At 51.3% G+C, this 23,585-nt stretch overlaps 2 protein-coding genes across 2 annotated transcripts; one reads left to right on the top strand and one right to left on the bottom strand.

Moving 5' to 3' along the window:
• Positions 1-2,159: 2,159 nt before the first annotated feature.
• On the bottom strand, positions 2,160-8,723 carry LOC128808396 (cytosolic 5'-nucleotidase 1A-like). Its single transcript, XM_053979435.1, has 7 exons — positions 8,668-8,723; positions 7,303-7,361; positions 6,482-6,649; positions 6,020-6,149; positions 5,404-5,526; positions 4,138-4,316; positions 2,160-3,612 (listed from the first exon to the last, which is right to left on the bottom strand). Exons 2-7 carry the CDS (start codon positions 7,345-7,347, stop codon positions 3,310-3,312), a joined length of 948 nt encoding a protein of 315 aa, XP_053835410.1. The 5' UTR covers positions 7,348-7,361; positions 8,668-8,723; the 3' UTR covers positions 2,160-3,309.
• A 3,942-nt stretch (positions 8,724-12,665) lies between these two features.
• Positions 12,666-15,592, top strand: SYT8 (synaptotagmin 8). Its single transcript, XM_053979428.1, has 9 exons — positions 12,666-12,771; positions 13,135-13,292; positions 13,422-13,517; positions 13,751-13,918; positions 14,112-14,279; positions 14,467-14,584; positions 14,748-14,831; positions 14,979-15,112; positions 15,196-15,592. Exons 1-9 carry the CDS (start codon positions 12,666-12,668, stop codon positions 15,427-15,429), a joined length of 1,266 nt encoding a protein of 421 aa, XP_053835403.1. The 3' UTR covers positions 15,430-15,592.
• The last annotated feature ends 7,993 nt before the right edge of the window (positions 15,593-23,585 follow it).

The raw sequence follows: 23,585 nt of genomic DNA, 5'->3' as shown, positions 1-23,585 counted from the left end.
ACCACTTGTTTGGCATCGCTGACAGAACTGGGCCCTGCAGAGGAGGCAGCTGGCCTGTCTGTGGCTGAGAAGAGCAGGGGCCCACTTCCTTTTCTGGACCAGGAGGGTGTCTCAGAGGGGAACCCAGACAGCAGGCAGCTTTGGCTGGGGTCATGGGGGGTTGTTGGAAAGCAATGGTCAGAATCAAGTGCAGGTCCTCAGAGCCCCCTCTGCACTTCTCTTCCTGGAGTGGAAAGGTATGAAACCCAGCAGGGTTCAAAGGGAGCCTATCTGTGGTGGTGACATGGCAGCGTGGTCTGCTCCTGCCTTGCCCTGGCCAGCAAAACCTGAAATGGGTATCAGAGAAGCATGCCATGACCAGCCCCAGCAGCTAAACCCTCTTCAGGTTGCAGCAGTGGCACAAGACCCTGGGGCATCAGCAATCCCTTGAAGGAGGGAGCTTAAGATGCCTCAGAAATCCAAAACCTGAGGAGCATCCTAAGCATAAACAAACTTATTACAGCTGCCTCTAAGACAGAAACAGCAAGTTTGTCCTTGCAGCAGGGCATGAAGCTGCAGCAGTCCTTGAGGGTGTTTTCGATGGCACATCATTGGAGCAGGGCAATAACAGGAGTTTTGATGCTATAAGGTTGGACTATGGCCTGAAACAGCTGTACTTGGCCCTATATGATGCAACCTCACAAGCCCCGAGTTTCCTTCCTTTTTTCTTATTTTGGGCACGTTTTGCCCTGTCACTCCCCACTGTGCTGACAGTGCTGGAAGAAGGCATGTGGTGCTTTCCCCCTGCCTTAGCATCCCACATGCTGCAGTGGCTCACGTGGGCCTGTCCCCACCATCCTTGACTCAGCAAATTTCCTCTCGCCGAAGGCGGCGACCAAGCTCCTGCTGGCCTCATCCAGGCGTTAGCAAATGCAACGGGTCAGGGTGGTGGAAGGTGCCCAGGACCACTGTCACCTCCAGCACTGGGTCTGTGTCCCCAGCAGCAGTTGCCAGGGAAGCAGCTAGCTGTGTGTGGTGGCCAGGGGTGGAGGAGGGGGCTTGGATCACCACACTGAGCCTGGTGGTATCTGACCTGCACAAAAGTGGGATGAATATCTGCACCTGCTTACTGAGCATGTTTGGAGCATCCTGTTATTGATGTTTGCTCAGCTGACGGCTGCTTAGCATTGTTAGTGAATGATGAGTGGCTGATGTTATTGATGTTGCTACCTTGAAACATCTAATTTCAGCATCTGCACTGAGCTAAAAGGCTAGGGGCCAGACAGCTGGTGCCAAGACCTTGCCAGGCTTTGCTTCTTTGGAGGCGGTTTCCTATCAAATCTGTGCACATTGGCATCCCTGCCCTACCCTAGCAGCCCCGAGTTTGGACCCACATGGTGGTCACGAAAGCAGGGACAGGACCTCTGCCAGTGGCATGTCAGGGCCAGCAGCTGCCCTTGCTAAAGCAAGAAGTACCTTAGCTTCTTGGGATGCTTGTTTATTTATTTACTGGGGGGAAAAAACCTTTGGTTAGAGCAACACTTGTGAAGCCTTTAAAAATAATTATTTTCTGATTACACTGAGATTAAAAAAAACTAAGCCAGCATAATCTTTATCTCCTCGTCCATAATGCCGCTGCCGCCTGAGCAGCCAGTTTGTGGTTTTTTTCTTTTCTGGACAGCTGGCAGGGATTTGAGGTGCTGTGTCCCCAGGCAGCACAGTGGCCTCTAGTGGCAACTCACATCCAGCCCTGGGGAAAGAAACCTGCAGGTGAACTTTGCAGGTTCCTTGTTCCCCAGGAAAATTAAGAATTGAATCCAAACTGCCAGAGGAGAGGCATCCCTGTTCGGGGTGTGGTGTGATGTCAGGCACGTAACTGAGCACACCCACGTACCCCATGAGCAAGGAGCGGTTGCTCCTGAGACCCCCACTCATGCCCTCCACCTACAGCTCTGGAGATCCATTTAAGGTTGGGTGCAGTTACTAGTCCTGCCCCAGCCCCCGTAGTGCTGGTCTGCAGCCCGGGCCCCTCCACGGCTTGTGCTGCAGGCAGCCTATCTCCAGTGCCCTCTCCTGGTGGGACCTCAGTGCTGGGTTGTAGCCCTGTCCCTGTCATGCAGCTCCAGCACCTGAGTGTCCCACAGGTCTGTCTCCTAAAAGCACTCTGAGCAGTATGCATGTCTAAGGAAAGCTGTCTTGTGCTATAATCTCTTTTATGAGGAAGAATATCTTGGGCTTTCTTTCTTCAACCCATGCACCCATTTCTAAAAGGTTTGTAGGTCCTTTACAGTTTTGAAGTCTTTCTCCCTCTTCTGAGCTCATCCGGAGCTGCCTGAAGCACTCACTAGCACATCAGTCTCCTCAGGAAACCAAGATGAGTGTGTCTGGTGAGGCAGGGTCTTGAGGGCTCCCTTTTAGGCAGAGATCCTGGGAATAAATCATAAATAACCATAGAATCATAGAATGGTTTGGGTTGGAAGAGACCTTAAAGATCATCCAGTTTCAGCCACCCTGGTGTGAGCAGAGACACCTTTCACTAGACCAGGTTACTTAGAACTCCATCCAACCTGTCCTTTGACATTCCCAGGGATGAGGCATCCACAACTTCCCTGGCCAACCTATTTCAGTGCCTCATCATCCTCACAGTAAAGAATTTCTTCCTAATATCTGATCTAAACCTGTCTTTGTTCAGTTTGAAGCTATTCTCCCTTGTCCTGTCACTACATGCTCTTGTAAGTATTTACTCTCCATCTTTCCTGTAGATTCCCTTCAGGTCCTGGAAGGCCACAGTTAGGTTACCCTGAAGCCTTCTCTTTTCCAGGCTGAACAATCTCAATTCTCTCAGCCTTTCCTCACAGGAGAGGTGCTCTATCCCTTTAATCATCTTGGTCTGCCTCCTCTGGACTCAGGTCAACAGGCTGATGTCCTTCCTGTGTTGCTCAATCTTGGAGACTGTCTGAGCACAGCCAAAACTAGCATTTTTTTCTTGCTTCTTGCAGCTTGCGTGTGTGGCATTAGCTTCACTAATTTCTTTGAGAAAAGTTCCCAGGTCCTACAGGGCAGGTAGGTGTAGTCCTCAGTGTCACAGCAAAGGTGTCCTTCCATCCTGGAGCAGTTGTGTCTTTTGGCTTTATCCTAAGATGTAGAGAACCTCTTATTAGGAGCAGAAATATACATCAAGCTTTGCATGGGAGTCCATGCTCTTGTCCCCTTTCCCTGAGATTTGCTTGCTGCACGTTAGGAGATCTTTCCTTCCCCACCAGAAGTTTTGCCTCCAACTGACCCAGTCTCCTGTGTAGCTGGGAGGGAGGACTGCTGGCCTGCAGCCCATCAGCAGCAGGAAGGGACCCAGGCAAAGGGTACCCCCACATTTTGGGCCCCTTGGATGTTATGAAGCCTATTGTCAAAGAAAATGTGAGGCTGGATCTGGGCGAGGATGGGGCCTTTGGGAGCCCCATCCATGAAGAAAGCCTCGTCGGTGGGCAGACCCCATTCCCGGAGTGTCTTGATGGCTCGGATGCCCATGTCCCGGCCGCTGCGGGCTGTCACCAGGTAGGTGCGGATGGGGGATTTCTCCTGGCCAAACTTCTTACGCATCTTCCCAAGGTGCATGGCAGAAGCCTTCAGGGGACCCTGGAAGGACAGCGAGAGAGTTGGGAGTGTGTAGGAAACAACAAACAGCTACCCTGCCTGTACAAGCCACTTGTTCCTCTCCCAGGCTTTCTCAGGGCTCTGCAGAGCACACAATGCCTGTGGGCTCCAGGACCAGGAAATGCTGGGACTGGGGCTCTGTACTGTGGTCCTTGGGAGGAAGGTGAGACTTATGGTGCTCATCCTAATCCCAAAGTGACCAGCAAGGTACATCCCAGCAAGCAGTGCCTCTTGGTCTGAGTCCTGCAGGGACTTGGACAGCAAGAGGTCACAGCTACAAAAGGTGGTGTTGGGATTAGCCACAATCCTAGATATTTATGGCTTATTTATAGGAGATAACAAATCCATTTCCAGTGAGACTGCAGATCAGGCCCACACCAGGGACTGAATAGTGGATGCATAGGGATTCTGTAAGGATTCCCGCTTTTGTGACTGTTCATGCCAAAGCCCTAGCAGGAGAGACAGCAGAGCCTGTGGGTGCCCATGGAAGCGAGGTGGCATGCTCACCTTTCCTATGGGGACTGTCTCCATCGCCCGCTCATACTGCACAGCCCCCTCCAGGCCCTGCTCCTGGAAGATCTGGTCTGTCTCGTCGGAGAAGAACACAACATCCCCGTCAAACACCATGTGGAGTGGAGTCCTGGGGGCCTGCACCTCTTGCTGGAAGACGAGCGCTGCTGAGACCCCTGTGAGGCAGAGCAAGGTGGGGTCAGGAGAGACACCCCTCCCTGGGGCAGCTCATGCACAGCTAGCTGCTCCCCACGCATCTGCTGCAGCCCTGTCCCACATCATCATGCCATGGCCCCCAAGTCAGGGAGCTTTCTAGGGGAGTCAGCCCAGCCTGACTCCTAACACATGGCTGTGTTATCCCCTGAGAAAGTGCTGCTGATCAGAAACCGAGGTCTGGGGAGATACTAAAGTGTGGTAAGAGATGGTGGGTGGTTGTCAAGGCATTAGCAGCCCTCGTCCTGGTGCTTGCTCACCCTGCCAAGCCTCAATCTTTATTGCTCAGATTTAGCACTCTGTGGTGTGAATAATACGGGCTGGCATCTCCATTGATTGTGGTAATTGGCTTAATTACAGTCTCTTCCTACAAGCTGCTCCCTGTCCCCCCTCATATGTGGACCCAGGCTCCCAGATGGGAGACACTTGTCAGGGCAATGATTCTCTCAAGGAGGTTCCAGGAATGTGCTGTGTAATGAAGGAAAGTCCAGGTTGCACATGGCTTGCTCCTGACCTTGAAGGATGGTCGCCAGCTGATGTGCTGGTACCCAAGTGAATTAATAAGAAGGTGATTAACCCCATTAGAGGAGCTGGGGAGACTGCACTGCCTCTGATTGAGGTCAGGCATGTGCTTACATCTATCACCAAGCACACAGTAACTCTGCATGTACCAAAACAGCAAATTTCTATGGCATCCTCACAAAGTCCTGGGAATCACTGATAAACTCTCATTGATGAATGGAATTGCATTTTTGGTTAGAAAGGCTTAAATGTCAGGCAGAGAATGACCAGCCCATGGCAGAGCTGTTTTCAGAATGATGCATAATGCACTCAGTGACTTGTGAGGGCATCTGAGCAAGCTTGGTGTGTTTGCATGCTACTGGTGAGGACAGAAAAGGAGATTGAACTGTTCAGGACTGTACTGGTAATCAATGTGCCATTCATCCCTCATCCCTGTGAAATCACAGGCTCTGGTGTTGTCTCTTGGTAATGAGCTGCTTGGAAAAACTGTGGTGGGTTTGGGGACGTGGGATGGAGGGGAGAATGTACCTCTCTGGAGGGCATTGCAGACATCTGTCCTGTCACCTGAGAGGAACAGCTTGACGCTGTGGGACTTCAGGTACTGTGTAGAGTCCTCATCACTGACGAAGCAGAACTTGGAGATCTCCAGGCCTTCAGGACAAAGGATGTGAGTGAAGTCTCATGGAGCAACATTCTCCTCACAGCCCCTCACTCCCTCCCTGTGTCTCGGTGTGCTTTGCTGCAAGAGCACAGGGCAATGGATTTCCCAATGCCTGTGTTCTTGCTGCATCTTCTTGACCTGTTGTTGCTCCTATAAAACTGCAGAGTGCAGGTAAATATTCCCTCCATCCCTCCCTTAAATGAGCATTCCTCCTGACAGCACTCTGGGATTTAGGGTGGCTGTTTTAAACAACTTTTTTTATTTTCAGTACCTGCCTGAACATGGCCAGGCTGTGCAAAATGCTGCCAGATTTCCTGGTGTGAAAGATATGGCTGAGGGGAGCTGGGCTCAAAGAAAACCCCTTCCCCACTTCCCCTTGTATCCCTTGGCTCTCTGTTCGCCACTGATGATCCACTGTGGTGCCTGATCTGCTCTGCAGCCTCCCAGGGGCATCAGGCACTGCCAGGGATGGGTCCCCCTTACCGTAGTGCTTGGCGCTGTTGATGATGCGCACGCTGCTCTCTGGGTTGTTGTTGGAGACCACCAGGATGTCAAAGAGGTCCCTCTCTGCTGGGTTGTTCTCCAGGATCTTCTTGTTAACATACTGCACTGCCTGGGAGGAGATGGGACTCTTTTAAAGAGGCATCACTGCAGTACCTTTGCAGGGGTTCTTTTGCAGTTAAGGTTAGTGGTTTGTGCTGCATCTGTCAGCTATGGCAAGGCTGGCATGTTATGGAGAGCCAGACAGAGCAACCATCCTGGAGAAGCCAGTGGGAGATGGACTGGTCAGAAGCACAGGTCTCAATGCTCTGCAATGAGACCAAGAGATCAGCACAAGCATAACTACACCCCGTGATGGGAGTTGAGACTTAAAGCTGGGAAAGCTGAGCTTTTACCCCATCCTGCCAGTGTCTGCATTTGCCCCTAGACATGTGTGGGGCTCACCTGGATGAAGGCAAAGGCTGTGCCTGGTGGCAGGGGCTTGTCCTGGTTGGCCTGCTGGTGCCTCGTGTACTCCTCCTTGCCCTTTTCCAGGAAGAGCTTGTGCTCCTCCTCCAGGTTGAAGATGGCTCTGGTGGTCACAGCAATGACCAGTGCTGTGCTGGGGTCTTTCTGCAGGACAAGGAAGAAAGAGGAGTCAGGGGACAGCAGAGAAGGAGCTCACAGAGGTGGGGCGAGCAGGAGCACCAACCAGAGTGGTAGGGTTGGGTGCTGGAGGTATCACCCCTGTGTCACAGTTCCCAATGCCAGAGATACCACACCCAGTCTTCATTTTCAGGCTACCAAGGATGGGGCTGGCAGTTGTGAAACCCTAACATGTCTGATAAGTGCCACACGCTCCAAGCACAGCTCACACAGAGGGGATTGCTCCATAATTTTGTTCTCTGTGGGGACAGCACAGCCACAGTCATCTGGTTATGCTGGGTTTCTCTGCACATACTGGTGGTACTACCCTTTGGTTTTGTCTGTTCTGGACAGTTGAATGAAGTCTCTGTGTATGTAGAGAAGCTGCTGCTTTCTCCCTGGCTGCTCTAAAATTTAAGTGTGAGCAAATGTATGTGCCCAGTCCAAGCAACTGGAAATTACGTGGACTTCACGGGGACCAGGTGCCCAGCAGCCGTGGGACAGCCACTTCTGCTGAAACCCAGGCATGAGCAATCCAGGCCACCACAGTTCTGGGCTGTGGTGTGTTCTCTTCTGTGGTGGCATTTCAAAACTTAGTTTGGAAATACAGCATGTGTGTTTTGCAATGGACAGCCTTTTACCTGTTTTACATTGGTGTTTATGACTGTGCTTTCCAGCTCTGCCATCTTCAACTCTCAGCCTTTAAGAGAAAATATAAAATTAAACGGGCAGATTATAATGTAGCCAATCTATATTCATTCTTGAGAGGAGGAAGAGTGGAAAGGAGACAGGAAACATCCTACACACCAAGTACAGCAGCCCAAATGAACCTGTTTGTGCCGACAGCAGCTTTGTGCCAAGAAAAACTGTTCTAGTAGTTCCAACTAAATGTGATGGAAAAGTGGCTTTTCAAACACAGATCACTGCTTTCGTTTTTCTCAAAGAGAAAAACTCTGTGCGGAACTGCTGAAAGATGTTTAGAGCTCTTTTCCAAGCAAAATAAGGCTGTCTTTAAAAGCCACAGTAGGTTAGATCTTATAGGTAGGTTTCTAGTTCACAACCTTTTTGCCACTTTTGCTTGAATAGTGAATTTGTATCTACAAATGAAGGAGTTCACTCCATCAGCAGCTCATTTGCAGCTGTAAAAGGCCAGAGAAAGTAGAAGTGTGTGGTGAGGGCTTGCATAAAGGCTGAGACCCCTGCGATGGGGTTGGTCTGCCCCTCCATAGCCCTGTGAGCCAGACAGGCCCTACCTGGTTATTGGAATGGAGGCTGGGCAAGTGAAGAGCAAAGCCAACATGCAGTGTAAAGGACAAGTCAGGGTCTCCACAGAGACCTGTCTTTTGCCCCAGTTTTATTTAATTAATGTTTATTGTTCAGGGACTACAAAATGTTGCCTGGGCCAGTAGGCAACACACTTGGCTGATGCCAGCCTTGAGAGCCACAGCCTTGCCATGGGGGGCTCAGTGCACTCCCCGACTGCCCGAGGAGTAGAAAGTCCTGCAGCAGGGCTATTGCCCCAGCCAGGGCTGCCTGGAAAGCCAGGAGATGCTGAGCATCCCTCTGCTTCCTCCACCCCATGCTGGGAAGGGGTCTCCTGCCAGAGAGGGTGGCAAACACCACCCCAGCTGTGCAGGCAGAAGCTTTCCTCTGACATAATCCCAGCCAAGTATTCTCTGAAAGTCAAAATTAAATGCAAGGAGGCAACGGAGCTGAACAGCCCTTCCTGGTGGGAGAATCCACCTCTAATTTCTGCTTCGCTCTTCCAAGCACTGCAAACCAAGCTCCACTTCTCCTTTCCATCTCCCTGCCCCGATAACCCGCAGCGCTGTTCGCATCAGACACACGGATCTGCACAGGCACACGCCTCGCTGCGAAACCGCAGGAAAACATTCCAGACGGGCGCTGCTGGTCCCCGCAGCTCTTCCTACGGCTGCCTAGCAGGGAGCAGATGTTACGCCCTGCACACAGACAGGGTTCTGCTAGAGAGAAAAGCCCACACTCACCGCGAGCGCTGCCTCTGCTCCCCGGCAAAGCCCGTCCAGCGGCAGCATCCCCACCCTGCCCAAGGCGCCGCTGTTTACATTTCCCCCGCCCGAGCTGCAGGAACCAGGCGGGAGCCGGGATTTGTAGGCAGCCAGCTGGTTGGCGTCGTGCCCGGGCCAGACTGCATTTCCCAGCTGGCATTGCACAGGATCACGGTCACCTAGGCCTAGCTTCGGTCACAGCCGGGGTCACCCTGCGGAGGGGAATCGGCGCTGTTCCTGCTTCCGGAGCCCTCTGGGTGCTTGTGCTTAGTGGCTGATCGCTGTCCACAAGCCGTGATGTCTTATTTCTGCAGCTGGAGTATTTATAGCGTGTCTCTAGTCCTCTCATTTCCCAGCCCCTGAATGGTTGTATTTTTGACCGAAAAAAATAGGGGTACCTGGTCGAGAGTGACTCGTGGCGTATGCAGGGATGCCGGGAGCAAAGGCAGGTGCAGAGTGTGGCTGGGTGCAGCTCGTTTGCAATTTTACTCTAATGGTTTTGGGTCTCTTTTCCCTAATTTTCTGAAAGCCCTGTCTCACATGCTGTCCTGGGCAGGGTTGATTTTGGGGCTAGGATTTTACTTTTCTGGGTAGGCTGTGTGGCACCCAGCCCTGTGGGGCTCATGGTGCCAAGATAGTTCAACACCCCTTTTCTGTCCAAGAATGTGACTGTCGGGGATGTGGTGGGGAGAGGATGACGAGAGGGGGGCTGACACAGGACCATCCTGCAGCTTTTCCTTTGCCTTGCTACTGGAACAAGTTCCATTGCAGCAGCCTGCCCAGCCTGGCTCTTGCCAATGAGACCAAACTCACCTGCACTAAGGCTGAGCACTTGTCCCCTTGCATGACACCAGGCTATCACCAGGATCACCAAATCTCCTCCCAAAATGTGGGAAGCCACCAGGGTCCTGTGCAGCTTGGTCTCACTGAGATCATAGAATCACAGAATGATTTTGGTTGGAAGGGTCCTAAAGATCATTTAGTTCCAACCCCTTCCACCATGGGCAGGGATGCCATGCACCAGATGAGCTTGCTCAGAGCCCCATCCATCCTGGCCTTCCAGGGATGAGGCCACAACTTCTTTGGGCAATGTGTTCCAGTGCCTCATTACCCTCTGAGTAAAGAATTTCTTCCTAAGATCTGAATCTCTTCTCTTTTAGCTGTCTCTAGCAAACAACCTGCTGAAAAGGCTACTTGTGTGCTCAGCTTTTATGTGCATATGCAGACCCCCTTTCCCTGGAGGATTTTAATATTCCCTATTCCCCCATCCTCATAATGCATTTCTCTTGTGCATCCCTTGGGATTTCCAATTTAGAGCAGAAAGTTCCCCCAGAGGTTTGCTGCAGCATCATTCCTGCATCTCCTGCTCCTGGATATGGTGCTTTTCTGAGCAGCAGAAGTGCAAGGCCCTTGTGAGTGTGGCTATTTTTTTGGGTGGCTGAGGGATAGTCCTAGCTGTGGCTAGGCACTTGCTGTGGAACGCCTTTGTGGCCATGTGAAAATCTGGAAGGACTGGTGAATTAGGGTGGTGGGACAGAGCTGGGACAGGTCTGGTTTCTGGGCATCTCCTCCCATCACTACATCAGCCACTAGACACTGGCAGTTTTGCGGTATTGCTCCCTGCTGCTGACACCACCCCAAATTTACGTGGCAATAAGGCAGGTTTTGGGCAGACTTTGCTGAATTGGCAACAAGGGAAGAAGTTTACAAGCATAAATTTAATGCAGCTGAAGTCTGTGAAGTTGCTTCTGGCTGTGTGTCTGGTGCTGCTGTTGGTGCTGGAGGATGAAACCACCCAAGCGGTATCCCCTTGTCCTGTCTGTCCTCCCTGCCATGTTGCAGCAGAGCATTCCTGTTCATCCACACACATGTTTTGCAGGCCCTCACACTGTGCATGCCCTGTGGGCCAAGGAGTTGGGCTTCTCAAGTGCAGAGCTCACCAGGGATGGATGCAGTCATGAACCCATCCCCTTGAAAGTGTCCATTCCCTTCTGCTAAGTGCCTGCAGCCACACAGTCCAGCCCAGCATCGCTGCAGGGATAACTTGGAGAAGCAAATTTCCCAGTGCATGGAGCTGGGCAGCAATGCCCTCCAGCCTCTTGCAGGCAGGAGGGCAGGTTTTGCTTCCCGGTCCAGCAGGGAGTTCCCCGCTGGCTTTTCGCCTGCATGAACACTGCTTGGGTCAGCAGCGAGGTGGGGCCAGCAGAGCTGCTGGGGCCACCCGGCTTCTGAGCTGGCAAAGCAGACTTTCCAGTTTCAGCTGTGCAGTGCAGCCACCATCCCTTCTGCACCCTCAGCTGCGTGCTTGGTGGGCTCCCATCTCAGACCACAGCATGCCCCTGCCACATGTGGTGGCTTGACTGGAGCCTGCGCAGCCCGGAGGGGAGGCTGATGCTGGGAAGGATACTTGTTGGTAAGTCTGGATTTGGGAACCCAGTCAGCACAGGGTGGGAGCAAGAGTCAGGGTTCCCCCAGCCCCTTTTTCAGGAATATGGATGCTCGATGCTCCCAGTAGACTGCCCATTGAGACTATGTCTCCTGTGCCAGACCGCAGCACACAGTCCAGCCCAGTCCCCATCGTTCCCAAGGTGGTGGCTCGGTTCATTCTTTGGGGTTGGGATAAAGGCTTTTTTTTAAACCAGGGTCAATGTTAGACTAATGTGACACAGCCTGTGGCAGGCAAAATGTACTGGCACTCCTAATTGTGTGCTGGATGGATGCCTGCTTGCCTGTGCTATCCTGTCCACTGCTCACTCCAAAGCTGCAGCCTGGCATCTCTAAAATACCTGAGTGATGCTTTGGGTGTCCAATGACACAGAAGTCCCAGGTGGCCCTGGACAAGTAATTTAACCCGCACCTCATTGTCCCAGCAATGACGCCACAGGGCTGACAGCAATTCCCACATCTCTCCAGCCCCCTGCCCACATGCAGCAAAGTACACTGCTGGAAAAAGAAAGGCTGCTTGCTGGCTTTGCAGGCTCAGCAAAGGGAAGTTCAGACGTGGTTTCCTCCTCCCCAGGAAGATCCCCATGCAAGGAGAACCTTGGGATGGGCAGAGTGTGGGCAGGGTGCAGGCAGAGTGAGGTGGAGTTGGCTGCTTGAGCAGGCACCCACTGGAATGCAGGGGAGGAGGCTGGCAGCCACAGGCACATACCTGCCAGCCCGGGCACCGGGGCTGGGTGCCACCTGTGCTGTGGTGGTTGCAGACCCGCTCACCATGCAGCACGGCTCTGGGCACACCTGTCCCGCTGATGCAAAAGGAATTTGGCTATGAGGAAGTATTCATGCTAGAATAAGAGCTTTGCCGTGGGGAAAGCAACGCTGTAAAATCATCCTGCTTTAAATCTGAAGCCTTCCCTCAGGCTGTGTCAGCATTGCCCACGTGCATAGGCCAAGCTCACCGAAAGATTCTGAGCCGGTGTGGCCCCAGCCTGGTGGCAGCACTGCCACCGGCAAGGAGGGCACCAGGCCCTGTTGCGAGCCCAGAAGCCAACCTTACTGCTCCTCAGCCCTGCGACAGGAGGGAAAATGGCCAAAAAGGGGTGTTAGCTGATGATGGGGCTTTCCTGGAGCTGAGCAAACCTTTCAGCTCACTCTGCCTGGCCGGGGAGGAGCCAGCACAAAATAGCTCTTGGTTTTTGTCCCCTACAGCCAAGTGATTCCTCTTCTCAAAACTTCCTCAAAACACCCCCTACCTCTCCACTTTCAGCAGGCAGACTTGCAAAGATATGAAGGAGAAGGCTGTATGGGAGGGGCTGGCTAGCACAGAGCCCTCCCTGCCAGCAGCTCCCTCCCGCTCCATTTCACATCTCATTGTCAATGTGGCCAGTCTCTAATTGCTTTCCACACCTGAGCTATATATTTTAATTGTGTTTGCTCTCATTAGAGCCCTGGGCTACGGGCAGCACAGTGCTACCAGAGAGGAAATCCCCACCCTGTTAATTTTGCCTGTGTTCCCAGTTCACCCCAGATTAGCCATGGCAGTGGCAGCCAGGAAAGGCAGGACTACAGCCTCCCCACACACCAGCATCACCACCACAGCTTGGCCAGGCTCCCTGGACAGATGGCTTAGCTGGATCCCGTGTGAGTATGGTGTCTTTTGCCCTCCTCTCCCAGGCAGCATTACCTGGTAGGGCTGCTGGACTCTGAGGCTGTGTATTCACTTCACTCTCCCTTCAATTCCATTTTCTAGTGGGCTCCATCAGGGTGGGATTACTGCAGAGTAGTACCACACTACTTCAGGAGCAGAGGATATCTTTGCTACCCATTTGGGGAATGGTTTTCAGCCTCGGTCTCCCTGCATGGGGCCTGTCCAGGATTCTAGGGGCAATTTTGAAAGTACAACTCCTTAATGCTGAAGCACCGAGAAGAGGTTTAAATGCACTCTGTATGTTTTGCTTGGTTTTAATTCTTCTATCCAACTCCGCTCCCTGAACATCACACCAGTACCCAAATGGACGCTCATCACCGTGGCTGTGGCAGGGGCCATTCTCCTCCTTCTCTTCCTCATCTGCATTGTCAAGTGCTGTTGTACAAAGAGGAGGCCCAAGAAGAAGGAAAGAATCGGCTTGTGCACCATCAGCAACTCCACCACGATCAACCTTGTGCGTCCTGCCTTCCCCTCAATCCCACCTCCCTCCCCTCTGAGGGGTTTGCTGCTGCACTGCCCAGCCCCAGGGATGGTGGGAGCACAGCATGGCAGAGACATGGCTGAGTGTTGCTCTCTGCCACAGGTCCAGCCTGAGATGGAGGACCTGGAGTGGGAAGTAGAGCAGAAGCGGCGAGGAAAGCTGCAGTACTCCCTGGAGTACAACTTCCGCATGCAGGAGGTGGGGATGCTCATGGCCATGGCACAGCAGGGAAAAAGCCATGCTCTTGCATGGTCACTTTTTGCTGCTCACTGAGGTGGATGTGCCTTCTTCCACCTGCCTGCAGCCCACTAGCTCTCATGCCTGCATGGTGTCAAGGTGTTCCTCACTGTTGCACTCACTTCCCACTGAGCCCCCAGCTGTCTGACCCTATCCTTCTCCACCCAGTGACCTTGTGCCTCACTCTTCTCCAGCTGAAAGTTGGCGTGAAGCAGGCAGCTGAGCTGAAGGCCATGGACAGTGGAGGCACATCTGACCCATATGTGATTGTCTACCTAATGTCTGATATGAAGAAGAGATATGAGACCAAGGTTTACCGCAAGACCCTGAACCCCATCTTCAATGAGACCTTCACTTTCCAGGTACAAACCAAAGCCAATGATGTTTTTTTGATCCCATCAAGAGTGTTGCATAGACACTGCTCCCTGGGCAAAAAACTCTCCAGACTGGGAGTTGCTTGTGCAGTCAGGACTGGGAAATGTGAGAGACGAATACCCTCATGGGGCAGGGCTGCCACTGAGGAGTGAGTCCAGGCTTTTGGATCCTGTCCTGCAGGTACCCCAGGCTGAGGTGTCTAAATCCACGCTGGTGATGCAGATCTATGACTTCAACCGCTTTTCCAAGCATGATATCATTGGTGAGGTTCGGCTGCCCCTGGCCAGTGTCAACCTGCAGCATGTCATCGAGCAGTGGAGTGACCTGGCGGTGGCCAGTAAAGTGGAGGTTGGTCCTGGTGGGTGGGAAACTGCTGGGAGGGAGTTGCTTGGCTTACCACTGCTCCAAGCAGCAAGCCCTTAGGGGCAAGCATGAGTGTGGGGGTGACTCAGGAAATCTGGGGCCAGTCTGGTGCTCCAGCCTCAGGTGAGCTGGCTCCTCTGCCTGGTACTAATTAGTGGCATCTCTCTATCAGGAAGAGCATCTGGGTGAGATCTGCTTCTCGCTGCGCTACGTCCCCAGCACTGGCAAGCTGACAGTGCTCATCCTGGAAGCCAAGCAGCTGAAGCGGATGGACTCGGATGGACTCTCAGGTCAGTGGGGGCTGCTTGTGCTCAGACCTTCTTACTCCTGCCCAGGCCTCAGTGGTGGCACCAAGAGCTGCAAAGCCTTGAAAACTCTTGGTGTTAAGACCTGCTTCCTGCTGCGACCACCATATATCACCCCTTGGCTGACTCCCAGCCTCCCGCAGCACAGATACTCCAGCTTTGGGCCGTACTGGAGGTATCTCCCAGGAGGAGATGTCATGGCTGGATTGTACAGGGAGCTTGGCAGGAGGAAGTGAGCTCTGAGATGGCTGTCTCACCATGAGTAGTGACAAGTGGGATGCCATGGTCTCCTTGGGAATGGCTCAGGAAAGCTGTTTTGTGGCTGAGTTCTTCAGTCAAAAACTGTCACTTGTGCAAGATGTGCCCTCTCTCTCTTCAGATCCTTTTGTCAAGGTGCATCTCATACTGAACAGAAAGAAATGGAAGAAAAAAAGGACAAGTGTGAAGAAAAACACCTTAAGCCCTTACTTCAACGAGGTGTTTGTTTTTGAGGTGCCTTTCAGTCAGATCCAGGTGGGTTTCCCTGAAGTTCCCTGAGCAGGTCCCCACTGCAGCAGACTTCTTCCCACTGACCCTCTTTCTTGTGTCCCCCCCAGAATGTGGACGTGGTCATCTCTGTCTGGGATCATGACAAAGTGACCAAAAATGAGCCCATTGGCAAACTCTTCGTGGGCTGCCGAGCTACAGGCAACCAGCTGCGGCACTGGTCCGACATGCTGTCCAACCCATGCCGGCCCCTCGTCCAGTGGCACATCCTGCAGCCCCCGGAGGTGGTGGACAAAGCCCTGGGACTGAAGTCCCACCTCAAGCTGCCCCTGCACTCCAGATAGTGAGGGGTCTCCTTCTCCACCCAGGGAGCAGGATGGTGGGCTTGTGCAAGAGTGAGGGGCTTCTGCTTAGCAAGCTCTAGACATGTTGGTCCCAGCTCATTGTCAGCACAGAGGGGACTGGGACTCCTTCTGGCCAAGATATCATCTGGCTGCTGGTGCAGCTCGTGCTCTATGTTGCACCTGGGACAGGGCAGCTTGGCATCCAAGGGCAAGGTTGGACATGGAGCAGAGGGTGCTAGTGGGGATGTCAAGGGCACAGGAACCAGCTCATCCCAACTGCTAATGGTCTGGGGTGGGGGGGAAATACACAGAGCTTCAGGCTCATGCAAAACCGAGTCCACTGATATTTATAAAGCAGAGTGTTAATGTGCTGGTGGCATGGGTGGGAAGTTTCTTTAGTTGTGAATAACTTGGTGAGAAGTGTGTTCATGTTTCCTGTGAAGGCTTTTAAACAAGACCAAGATAATGAAGAACATAAGAGGCTTGAGAGAAGGAATACAGGAGGATGAGGAAGGTGTTGGAGATGTCGAACTAGCTCTTTAGTGCCTCTCTAATGTGTGCTCTGTGTCCTGGCTAGAGGCTAAATGAGAAGCAATGTGGCTTCACACTTACCCCGTTCTCAGCCCATGATGATTTGTGCACACTAAAATGTGACTCAGGCTCTGGGACTCACCAGTGGCCATCCCCATGCACCACACAGATGAAGATGCATAGTGTCAGCTCCTTTCACCTCACATGGTCCTACAGGAGTGGCACAGCAAGGTTTGCACCTCTGGCACCTAGAGGTCCTGCCAGGGTGGAGGGGCTGAGGCTCTTGCTTTCACACTGTGATCACACCACCCTGGTAAAGGCTGGCTTGCAGCCGTCACGTCTCTTCTGGACAGGTTTCATGTTTAATCTGGGAGGTTTTTTGTGGCCACATGTCCTGCCCCACCCTGCTTTGTGGGGCATTGATGTTGGGGCTATGTAAGCAAAGATCTCTCCTAGAAGGATGAGGGCATCGGAGTGGTGCTGCTACATGCCCTTGAGTATGCTGCAGTTTGGGGTGACTCCAGAGCAGCTTCTGTGAGCCATCTGCAGGAGGAAGCTCCCTGCACTGGGAATTGCTCCTGTTCTAAAATCCTTCTGCTACAAAACAGCCGCAGAACACAAGATCTGGGCTCATGCTGTGGAATTTTGGCCCCAAAGAAGAAAATCCTTTTCACCACAGGGAGCTGCAGGCTCAGTGCTAATAGCTATTGCCTGGACTCTGGAGGGGAGAGAGCCTGGCACATTAATGAAAAGCTATTAATATTAAAAAGCAGTTAATTTGTGATTACCTGAGAGCTCTACAGAGCTCCACAGAGTGACTACCCAAGAGTTAAACAAACATGAAGCTGAGGAAGATTATGAAAAGTCTAGATAGAGATTAATGACCTGAGTTTACCCATAAAAAGCTGCTGCTGTGTCTGCCTCTTGATGAGTATTCTCCAGGCTTAGCTGTGGCTGTGAGGAGAGGAGAAATGACAGGGTGGTTTTGAGATGACTGTAACAAGTGAAGTGTGGCTTCTGCTGGGGAAACAGCATCTGCTGGCAGCCGCTAATGAGATAGACGAGGAAATCAGTCACCTGAGAAAGACTTGTAAAGGGATATTTTAAAGCCTCAGCCTTCAGTCTCAACATTAGAATCAGCCTAGAACAGGCTGTGCAGAAGGAAACATCTCTGAATTGGGTTTGCAGTTCCAAATCTATTGCCAGGTTGGTTTTTGGTGATGCTGTTGTGGTGATTTAGGGCTATGCAGCATCCAGAAAGGGCTTTTGGAACTTGCAGTTCTTATTTTTTGTGTGTGTGTGTGCTTTTTCCAGTCCTCTTATTTTGAAGTCATAGCCTTGAGGTTCACTGCATAATTTATGGCACTGGGCATAAAAGTATGTACATATTAGTCCCAAAACAGATGCAGTTGAAGAAGGTGCAGAGACAGCCCCTCCCTGAGAAATGTTACTCCCCATACCAGTGCCTGCCCCTTCTCTCTCCAGCTCTGGCCTTGCTCAGTGCCTGGATCGCCAGCATAGTGCTGGGTGAGCAGAGCTGGAGAGGGAAGCCCATGGTGCTTTTAGGGGAAAGGCTGGGGAATGCAGGAGTGAGCACCCAGCTGGGCTGGCTCTGGGCAACCTGGAGTGAGCCTTTGTGCAGTAAAACTCAGCAAACCGAGTTGTTTGCTCAGGAGGGAGAGGCGAGCAGGTGGGGATGTTCTCCACCCAGCTCCAGTTTTTAATGCACCACCAAGGCTGCTTTTTTCCTCTGTCATCATTTCTCCTTCTCAGTAAGCCTTGTGTGCTTACAGCATGGCTTTTAGCACTCTCCTCCTCTGGCAGGATCCTCTTAGTATGTGCTGGCAGCTGTTTGAAGCAGGGCTGGTGGATGTGGGCTTCATTTCATGCCTTATTTCACCCCAAATGAGCACAGCCTGCTCGGGAGTCTATTTGCAGGGAGGCAGACAGCCCTGTCTCGTGTGCAAGCCATCTCCTTTTCACCTCCCTGTGGCCTTGGCGGGGGTGGTTGTCCCTCATCGATCAAAGTCAGATGTCTGAGCATCTTCTGCCTCACCAATGCTCCTCCTGCACTTGGAGGGTGGAAGATGAGAAAAGAAGAGAAGTAAAGGAGGGGGAGAACCAACTCCTCCTCAGCTTTTGTCTGTGCTGTATTCCCGTGTCTGCACCTAGAGGGCAGGGCAGTACGTGCTATGAGCTGGGTCTCTGTTTCATCTGGTCTGTGGCCCCCGTTAGAGCCTCACCAGCCAAGATTTTTTCTTCTGGAGATGGAGCCCGTGTTCAAGAGGGAGAGAAAGCAGTAATGCTGTGCAAGCCCGTTCTCATGGCTGCATAGCCCGTTGGTAGCCATGTGGCAATGCTGGAAGTGTCTAAGTGGCTTTTTCCAGGAGACAAGAGCCAGCCCTTGCCTGATTCTGCACCACAGGGGCAAAGAGGGTTTTGCTGGTGGTTAAGGGGGCAAAAGCAGGTATCCAATCCATCCAAGGTGCCCAGGTGGTGGCTGGGGAGTTTGTCTCTCTGCATTTAATTAGCAGCTCTGCAGGTCAGCGGCAGGGCAAAAAGCAGGGCTTGGGCCAAGCAGAGGTCTGATAAAAGAGACAAGAAGCACTGAAAATTGAGGTGTTTGTTATTAAGATTTATAATCTCAATTATTTACATCCAGATCCAAGATTTCTGACCTCCAGAAGTCCCTCCCAAAGTTAATTATTCCCTCATTCAGTGATTTTTTTTTTTTTTTTTTGAAATCAAAGGGAAGGGCTGCACAAGGAGAAGGCTGAGCCTCATATGTGCTTGTCACCAGTCGTCTGCAGTGAAACAAAAATCATTATGGGCTGTCATCATTCAGCCTGGGTATGGGCTGGCTGTCCTCCAGCCACAGATTTTTTGGCTAGTCTTAAAGTTTTTGAGAGCTGGAGAGCATCTAAGCTCTTCTCACTAGGAGCAAGCATGCCTGCCTTATAAATATTCCTTAGCTAGCATCTTTATGCCTTACAATTTTATGAGCAAAAGATATACTTATGTCATGGATGGGCTTATTTTTTAAAAGCTCCAGCTCCTGGATCCTTATCCCTAGTTCCCTTTCTCTATCTTCATTCTCCTATGCTTTTCTCCCCTTTTTCTTCCTCCCTTTTCCCAGCCCCTTTCCCCTACTCTGACTGCTGCTGGGACTCTTGTGTGTGGGAGTGTTCCTGCCCCTGGTTGGGCTTGTTTTTCTTCTGGATACAGAAATATTGTTTGGACCACTTTACATCTCAATGCACCTTGCCCTGCCATGGGCAGGAAGGGAGGGGTAGAAGCCCCAGACAGTCCAGTCTGAGAAACAGGAGTAATAATGGGTGCACAGAGCTGCTTCCCAAAGTTCAGATTTGAACTTTGTGGGCAGACTTGGAAAAAACAGACTTCTCATTTTTCCATATTTCAGGTCTGGGTAGGATGGAACCAAAGGAGAAGCAGCATGAGGATTGCATAGCTTTCATACTGCTGGGCAAAAAGTGCTCCCTGAAGAAGTTCAGCGTTCTGGGTGAATGGGTACCCATCAGTGATTACTTGTTGCATGTCAACAAGATGGGAATTTCTCAACCAGCTTTGCTGACTTCACAGAGAGCTTATGAAAACCCTGCAGGCACTTATTGCCACTCAGTTGGAGAAACAAGCACAGAGTCAGTTAGGAAGAGGAGTTTAACTGAGCTGAAAAGAGGCCTTGACCTGCAAACAACCATATCATATTTTACATTCTGTAAGCAGCATCTGGGAAGATGGTGGGTTTGCAAACAAGTGTTTCATCACCCTGCTTGTGAGCATGGGCATTGCAGATGTCCTTGTCTGAGCCTGAAAAGCTCTCTGTGGGAAATGGGCAGTTTGAGTTGTGAATCAGTCATTGTTGACTTAGTAAAAGAAACATTGCCCCCTTGGAAGAGCTGGTGAAGAGCCCAGTGCCCATAAAAGAGGTGGCTGTCTCATGTGGAAACCAGCCTAGTTGGCATCTGGTTTTGCCCTGGATATAGAGCATTTTCCTCTTAACTTTTACATACAAGTCAGAGCAGTTTAGACCTAGAAGCCTGAATCTTGGCATGAAGGTTTTCACTTAACACAATCCAGTTAAAACACTTGGCTTTGGTGTTCACTCTGGATGTGACAAAGGATGTGTTCATACCTGCAGAGGCCTCTGCTGAAGGTTTCTCTGCTTTGGATGCACTCATCTCACACCACTCCCAACTTCTGCACATGTGCTAAACTCAGGCCTGCCTTCATAAAAGAAGGCAGATACTCTGTGAATTAATTGGCTTTGGGGATGTTCTTGAGAGATGCTCAGTGGGGTTGGGTGTTGAGTTTTCCTGGTGCAGCCCTCTCCTACTCTGAGCTCATCCCCTCCATTGCCAAACCTGAATGAGAAGCACCTCTAGTAGAGCTTCCAGAGGCCCATCTCCTTGCAGCTGTCTTCTCCCAAGGCTTTCTCAATGTGTGCAGGTAGGTGAGGCTGCCAAGGGTCTTTGCAGCTAACAGCTTTTTTTTTTGTAAAATGAGGTGTCTGGGGTCATACAGCATTTACAAAAAGCCAGTGTGCTTGGAATGGATAAATTCTGGAGAATCATTCCTTGCATGGCTACTGGTTTGTAGAGCAATTGCTGACCTTGGGGAGAGAAAAACTTTGTGATTTATCAGTTTTCCTTGAGCTCTATGGCCTTTTTTGTAACTAACATCATGTTCTTGCTGCTGCTTTGTCTTGGCACAGAGAGCCTGAAAGACCTTTTGAGAGCAAAGACGTGTTTCGGCCTTACTCATTTGAGCACACAGAGGTCTCAGCTTGTTCTCCAGACACGTTCTGTGTCATACCCTGTCTTAACCAGGCTCTGAGGATGTGCATACACATGAAGGATTGTGATCAGGTGTTGGGTCACTTCGGTAATACTATCCAGGGGCAAGCTGGGTGGAAATTCCAGAGGGATCACCTCCTGTACACATTAAATGCTGAAGGCCTGGGCATGGACCAGTGCTTGTCAGAGGTCTTCACTTTCCAGGGGGCTGCCAACTCAGCCTGGAGTCATGGAGGAAGTGCCACACTGTGGAAGAGTCCAAGGCTTCTGGTCCTGTGAGGTTTGTGCCCAGGGCTATGCTGGGAACCAAGTGATCCTGGCTAGAAACACAGACGCTCCATCACTGGAGACTGAAGCCCCTGTGTGCTACCATGGTCAGAAGGGACTTCATCCAGAGGAGTTTTCTGGTTTTTGCCCTCTCCCTGAAGCCTCTCTTCACCCTGTTGTGTTTTCATTTTGAAATGCCGCCCTTCCTCCAGGCTCTAGCTTGCAGTGAGCTGCAAACTCTCTGGAAGCCCACACCAAAGAGTGTCCCTTTGGAGTGGAAGGGATCATTAAAATGCCTTGTTTCTCTTCAAGGCCAGTGTTTCTATCAAAAGCAGCCATGTGTGAGTACTTATGTGTGTCCATAGGGAGTTGTTGTTCCTACAGGCACTTATCCAAAGTTGTTGACTATTAAAGTGAAGTGAATGAAGAGAAGGGTGGGGATGTGGTGTTCATAGTCCTGCAACTGGCAAGATACCCTGGTCAATCTACTTAGCACCCTCAGCAAGAGGCAATGACTGCTTCAGCAAGATTGGTCTGCATGTCTCCTTGCTCGTGCAGCTGGGGAGATGAGTTTTTGTGGTCTCACCAGTCCTTTTCTTTATACTGTTTGGCAGATGGAAGAGGCTGAGAACAGAGGGGCAATCCACAACATAGTGTCCCTGATGCAGGCCCACAGATCCACCTCTTCTCCTCCCCTTCCTTCTCCAGCAGACTGCCCTTCAAGCCAAGCTCTCCTATCACTTGCCCCTCTTTTTGCTGCTGTTGTGGGGCTCTGAGCCCAATTTCAGCCTTCTGCAACACATGCCAGCTCCAAGAGATCCCTCAGGAGGAACAAGAAAAAGCTGCATCCCAAGGAACCCACTGGTCAGAAACCTGTGTGTTGCCCCTTCACAGGACCCATCATCACTCAGGTAACTGACTGCATCCACGTGGGGAACATGGACAGTGGGCAACGCTGTGCCTGAACAGCACCGACAGCTTCACTGACATGAGCTGCCTGCCCAGCGACGGCAGCCTGAGTCTCATCCCCTACCTCTGCCACAGAGAGGGTTCTGCTCACACCTCATGGCTGACATCTGGGCTCTGCTCCATGGGGACTGTCATGGAATGGGGCAGCCCTGTTTGTGGGACATCAAAGTCTCACTGGAAAAAGGGAATTGTGTCCTCATCCATTGCTGGGATGGCTTCTCCCAGGGTCCTGTGTGCATCATTGTGTAGCCGATGGTCAAACACAGCATGAAGCAGCTGTCAGCTTAGGATTTTGTGACATATCTGCTGAACATGAGGAGTGTCATCAGAACCTGCTGGTGGGTTTGGAGCCTAAGGGCATCGACATCATGTGCCTGAAGCAGTCCCTGTCAAGGAAGATAGCATAGAGCTAAATGGTGTGCAGCACAGGGTGGCACTGTTGTTGGCAGCAGCCCTGTACAGGAAAAGCCAAAAACCTTAATCCCATTTCATGGGCAAATGAGGTGACTGTGGGATGGGGGAGGTAGCTGTGGGATGTAGGACAGCACTGGCACAATGATGTGAAAGTGATGGCCTTCCTTTGTAGAGTTCCTGGGGGTTGCTGTCAGCAGAAGTAGAGAAATGGGGAACTCTTTTAAAAAGAGACACACTGGAGGGGAGTGGGTATGTCCTGGGCAGGATGGGAGCCATGTGCTTTTGCTTTGGTGCGATGCGATTTTGGGAAAGCAAAGTCAAATACAGGTTTCCCCAGTGATCTTGCCTGAACTTTTACTGTGATCATTGCTGCTGAGTAGCATGCTTGTGTTTTGCTAACAGTGTCATCCTTGGAAATAAGGCATAGCATCATCTGGTGTCATGTCACTCCTTAGTGCCTTTCCACTTGATCCTTGTGGGATGCTGAAGAGGAGGTAAGGTGTAAAGGTGTAGGAGAGTGTCATGAGGAGCAGCTTGCATGGATTCATCAGCCTCATCCTTTTACCACATGGTGATTCTGTGGAGGAGCCTGGCCCAAAAGAGCTGCACTTGAGTCTCTAAAACATTGTGCAGAAGTTCCTGTGTGTCGCAGGTCTTCCCTCTGTCTGACCTCGCAGGATGGTGGGAGTGCTCTGGGAATGGTGGCCCACACCCATGGTACATTTCTCTAGTTCAAGTGGGGGGGAATGGGGGAAAGGAACAAGGTCAGATGATCCATAGGAAAGTACCCAAGTATGAACAGTGCATCCATTTCTGGTCCCTGCCTAATTACCTCACTAATACCTAATATTCAGAGCCAAACAACTCTTTGAAGGATGTGCCTGGAGCTTCATTATGCCTTCATTGAGCTTTTTTTTGCAAGAAACTTGTTCTCTCATCACTCAAATACTTAAATAATTCCTTTGGAAACTTCTGTCTTTCCTGATGTTAACCATGGCTTCTAGCTTTGACATGGATTTATTTTTCCATTCTTTCTTCTCCTCACTGGGTTTCTTCCTCATGTCATTTAAGTCTGGTGCTTCTTTCTTTTTCTGGGAGAGCTGCCTTACAGCTTAACCCCTGTGCAAGGCATTTCCATGGAAAGCCTTCTGCAGACTTGGA

The sequence above is a fragment of the Vidua macroura genome, chromosome 6 (assembly GCF_024509145.1).
Source record: "Vidua macroura isolate BioBank_ID:100142 chromosome 6, ASM2450914v1, whole genome shotgun sequence".
NCBI lineage: Eukaryota > Metazoa > Chordata > Aves > Passeriformes > Viduidae > Vidua > Vidua macroura.
Note: the sequence above shows the minus strand (reverse complement) of the source record. Positions and strands in the feature narration are given on the sequence as shown.

What these genes read in the sequence shown, in the direction of transcription:
- LOC128808396 (XM_053979435.1), bottom strand. Translation starts at nt 7,347, where the DNA reads ATGGCAGAGCTGGAAAGCACAGTCATAAACACCAATGTAAAACAG. An exon ending in CAGCCTTTGCCTTCATCCAG is followed by an intron (nt 6,150 to 6,481) that starts GTGAGCCCCACA and finishes ATCTCCTCCCAG; the next exon opens with GCAGTGCAGTATGTTAACAA. An exon ending in CTGCAATGCCCTCCAGAGAG is followed by an intron (nt 4,317 to 5,403) that starts GTACATTCTCCC and finishes TCTGCCTCACAG; the next exon opens with GGGTCTCAGCAGCGCTCGTC.
- SYT8 (XM_053979428.1), top strand. Translation starts at nt 12,666, where the DNA reads ATGGCAGTGGCAGCCAGGAAAGGCAGGACTACAGCCTCCCCACACACC. An exon ending in ATGGCTTAGCTGGATCCCGT is followed by an intron (nt 12,772 to 13,134) that starts GTGAGTATGGTG and finishes ACATCACACCAG; the next exon opens with TACCCAAATGGACGCTCATC. An exon ending in GGACTCGGATGGACTCTCAG is followed by an intron (nt 14,585 to 14,747) that starts GTCAGTGGGGGC and finishes CCCGCAGCACAG; the next exon opens with ATACTCCAGCTTTGGGCCGT.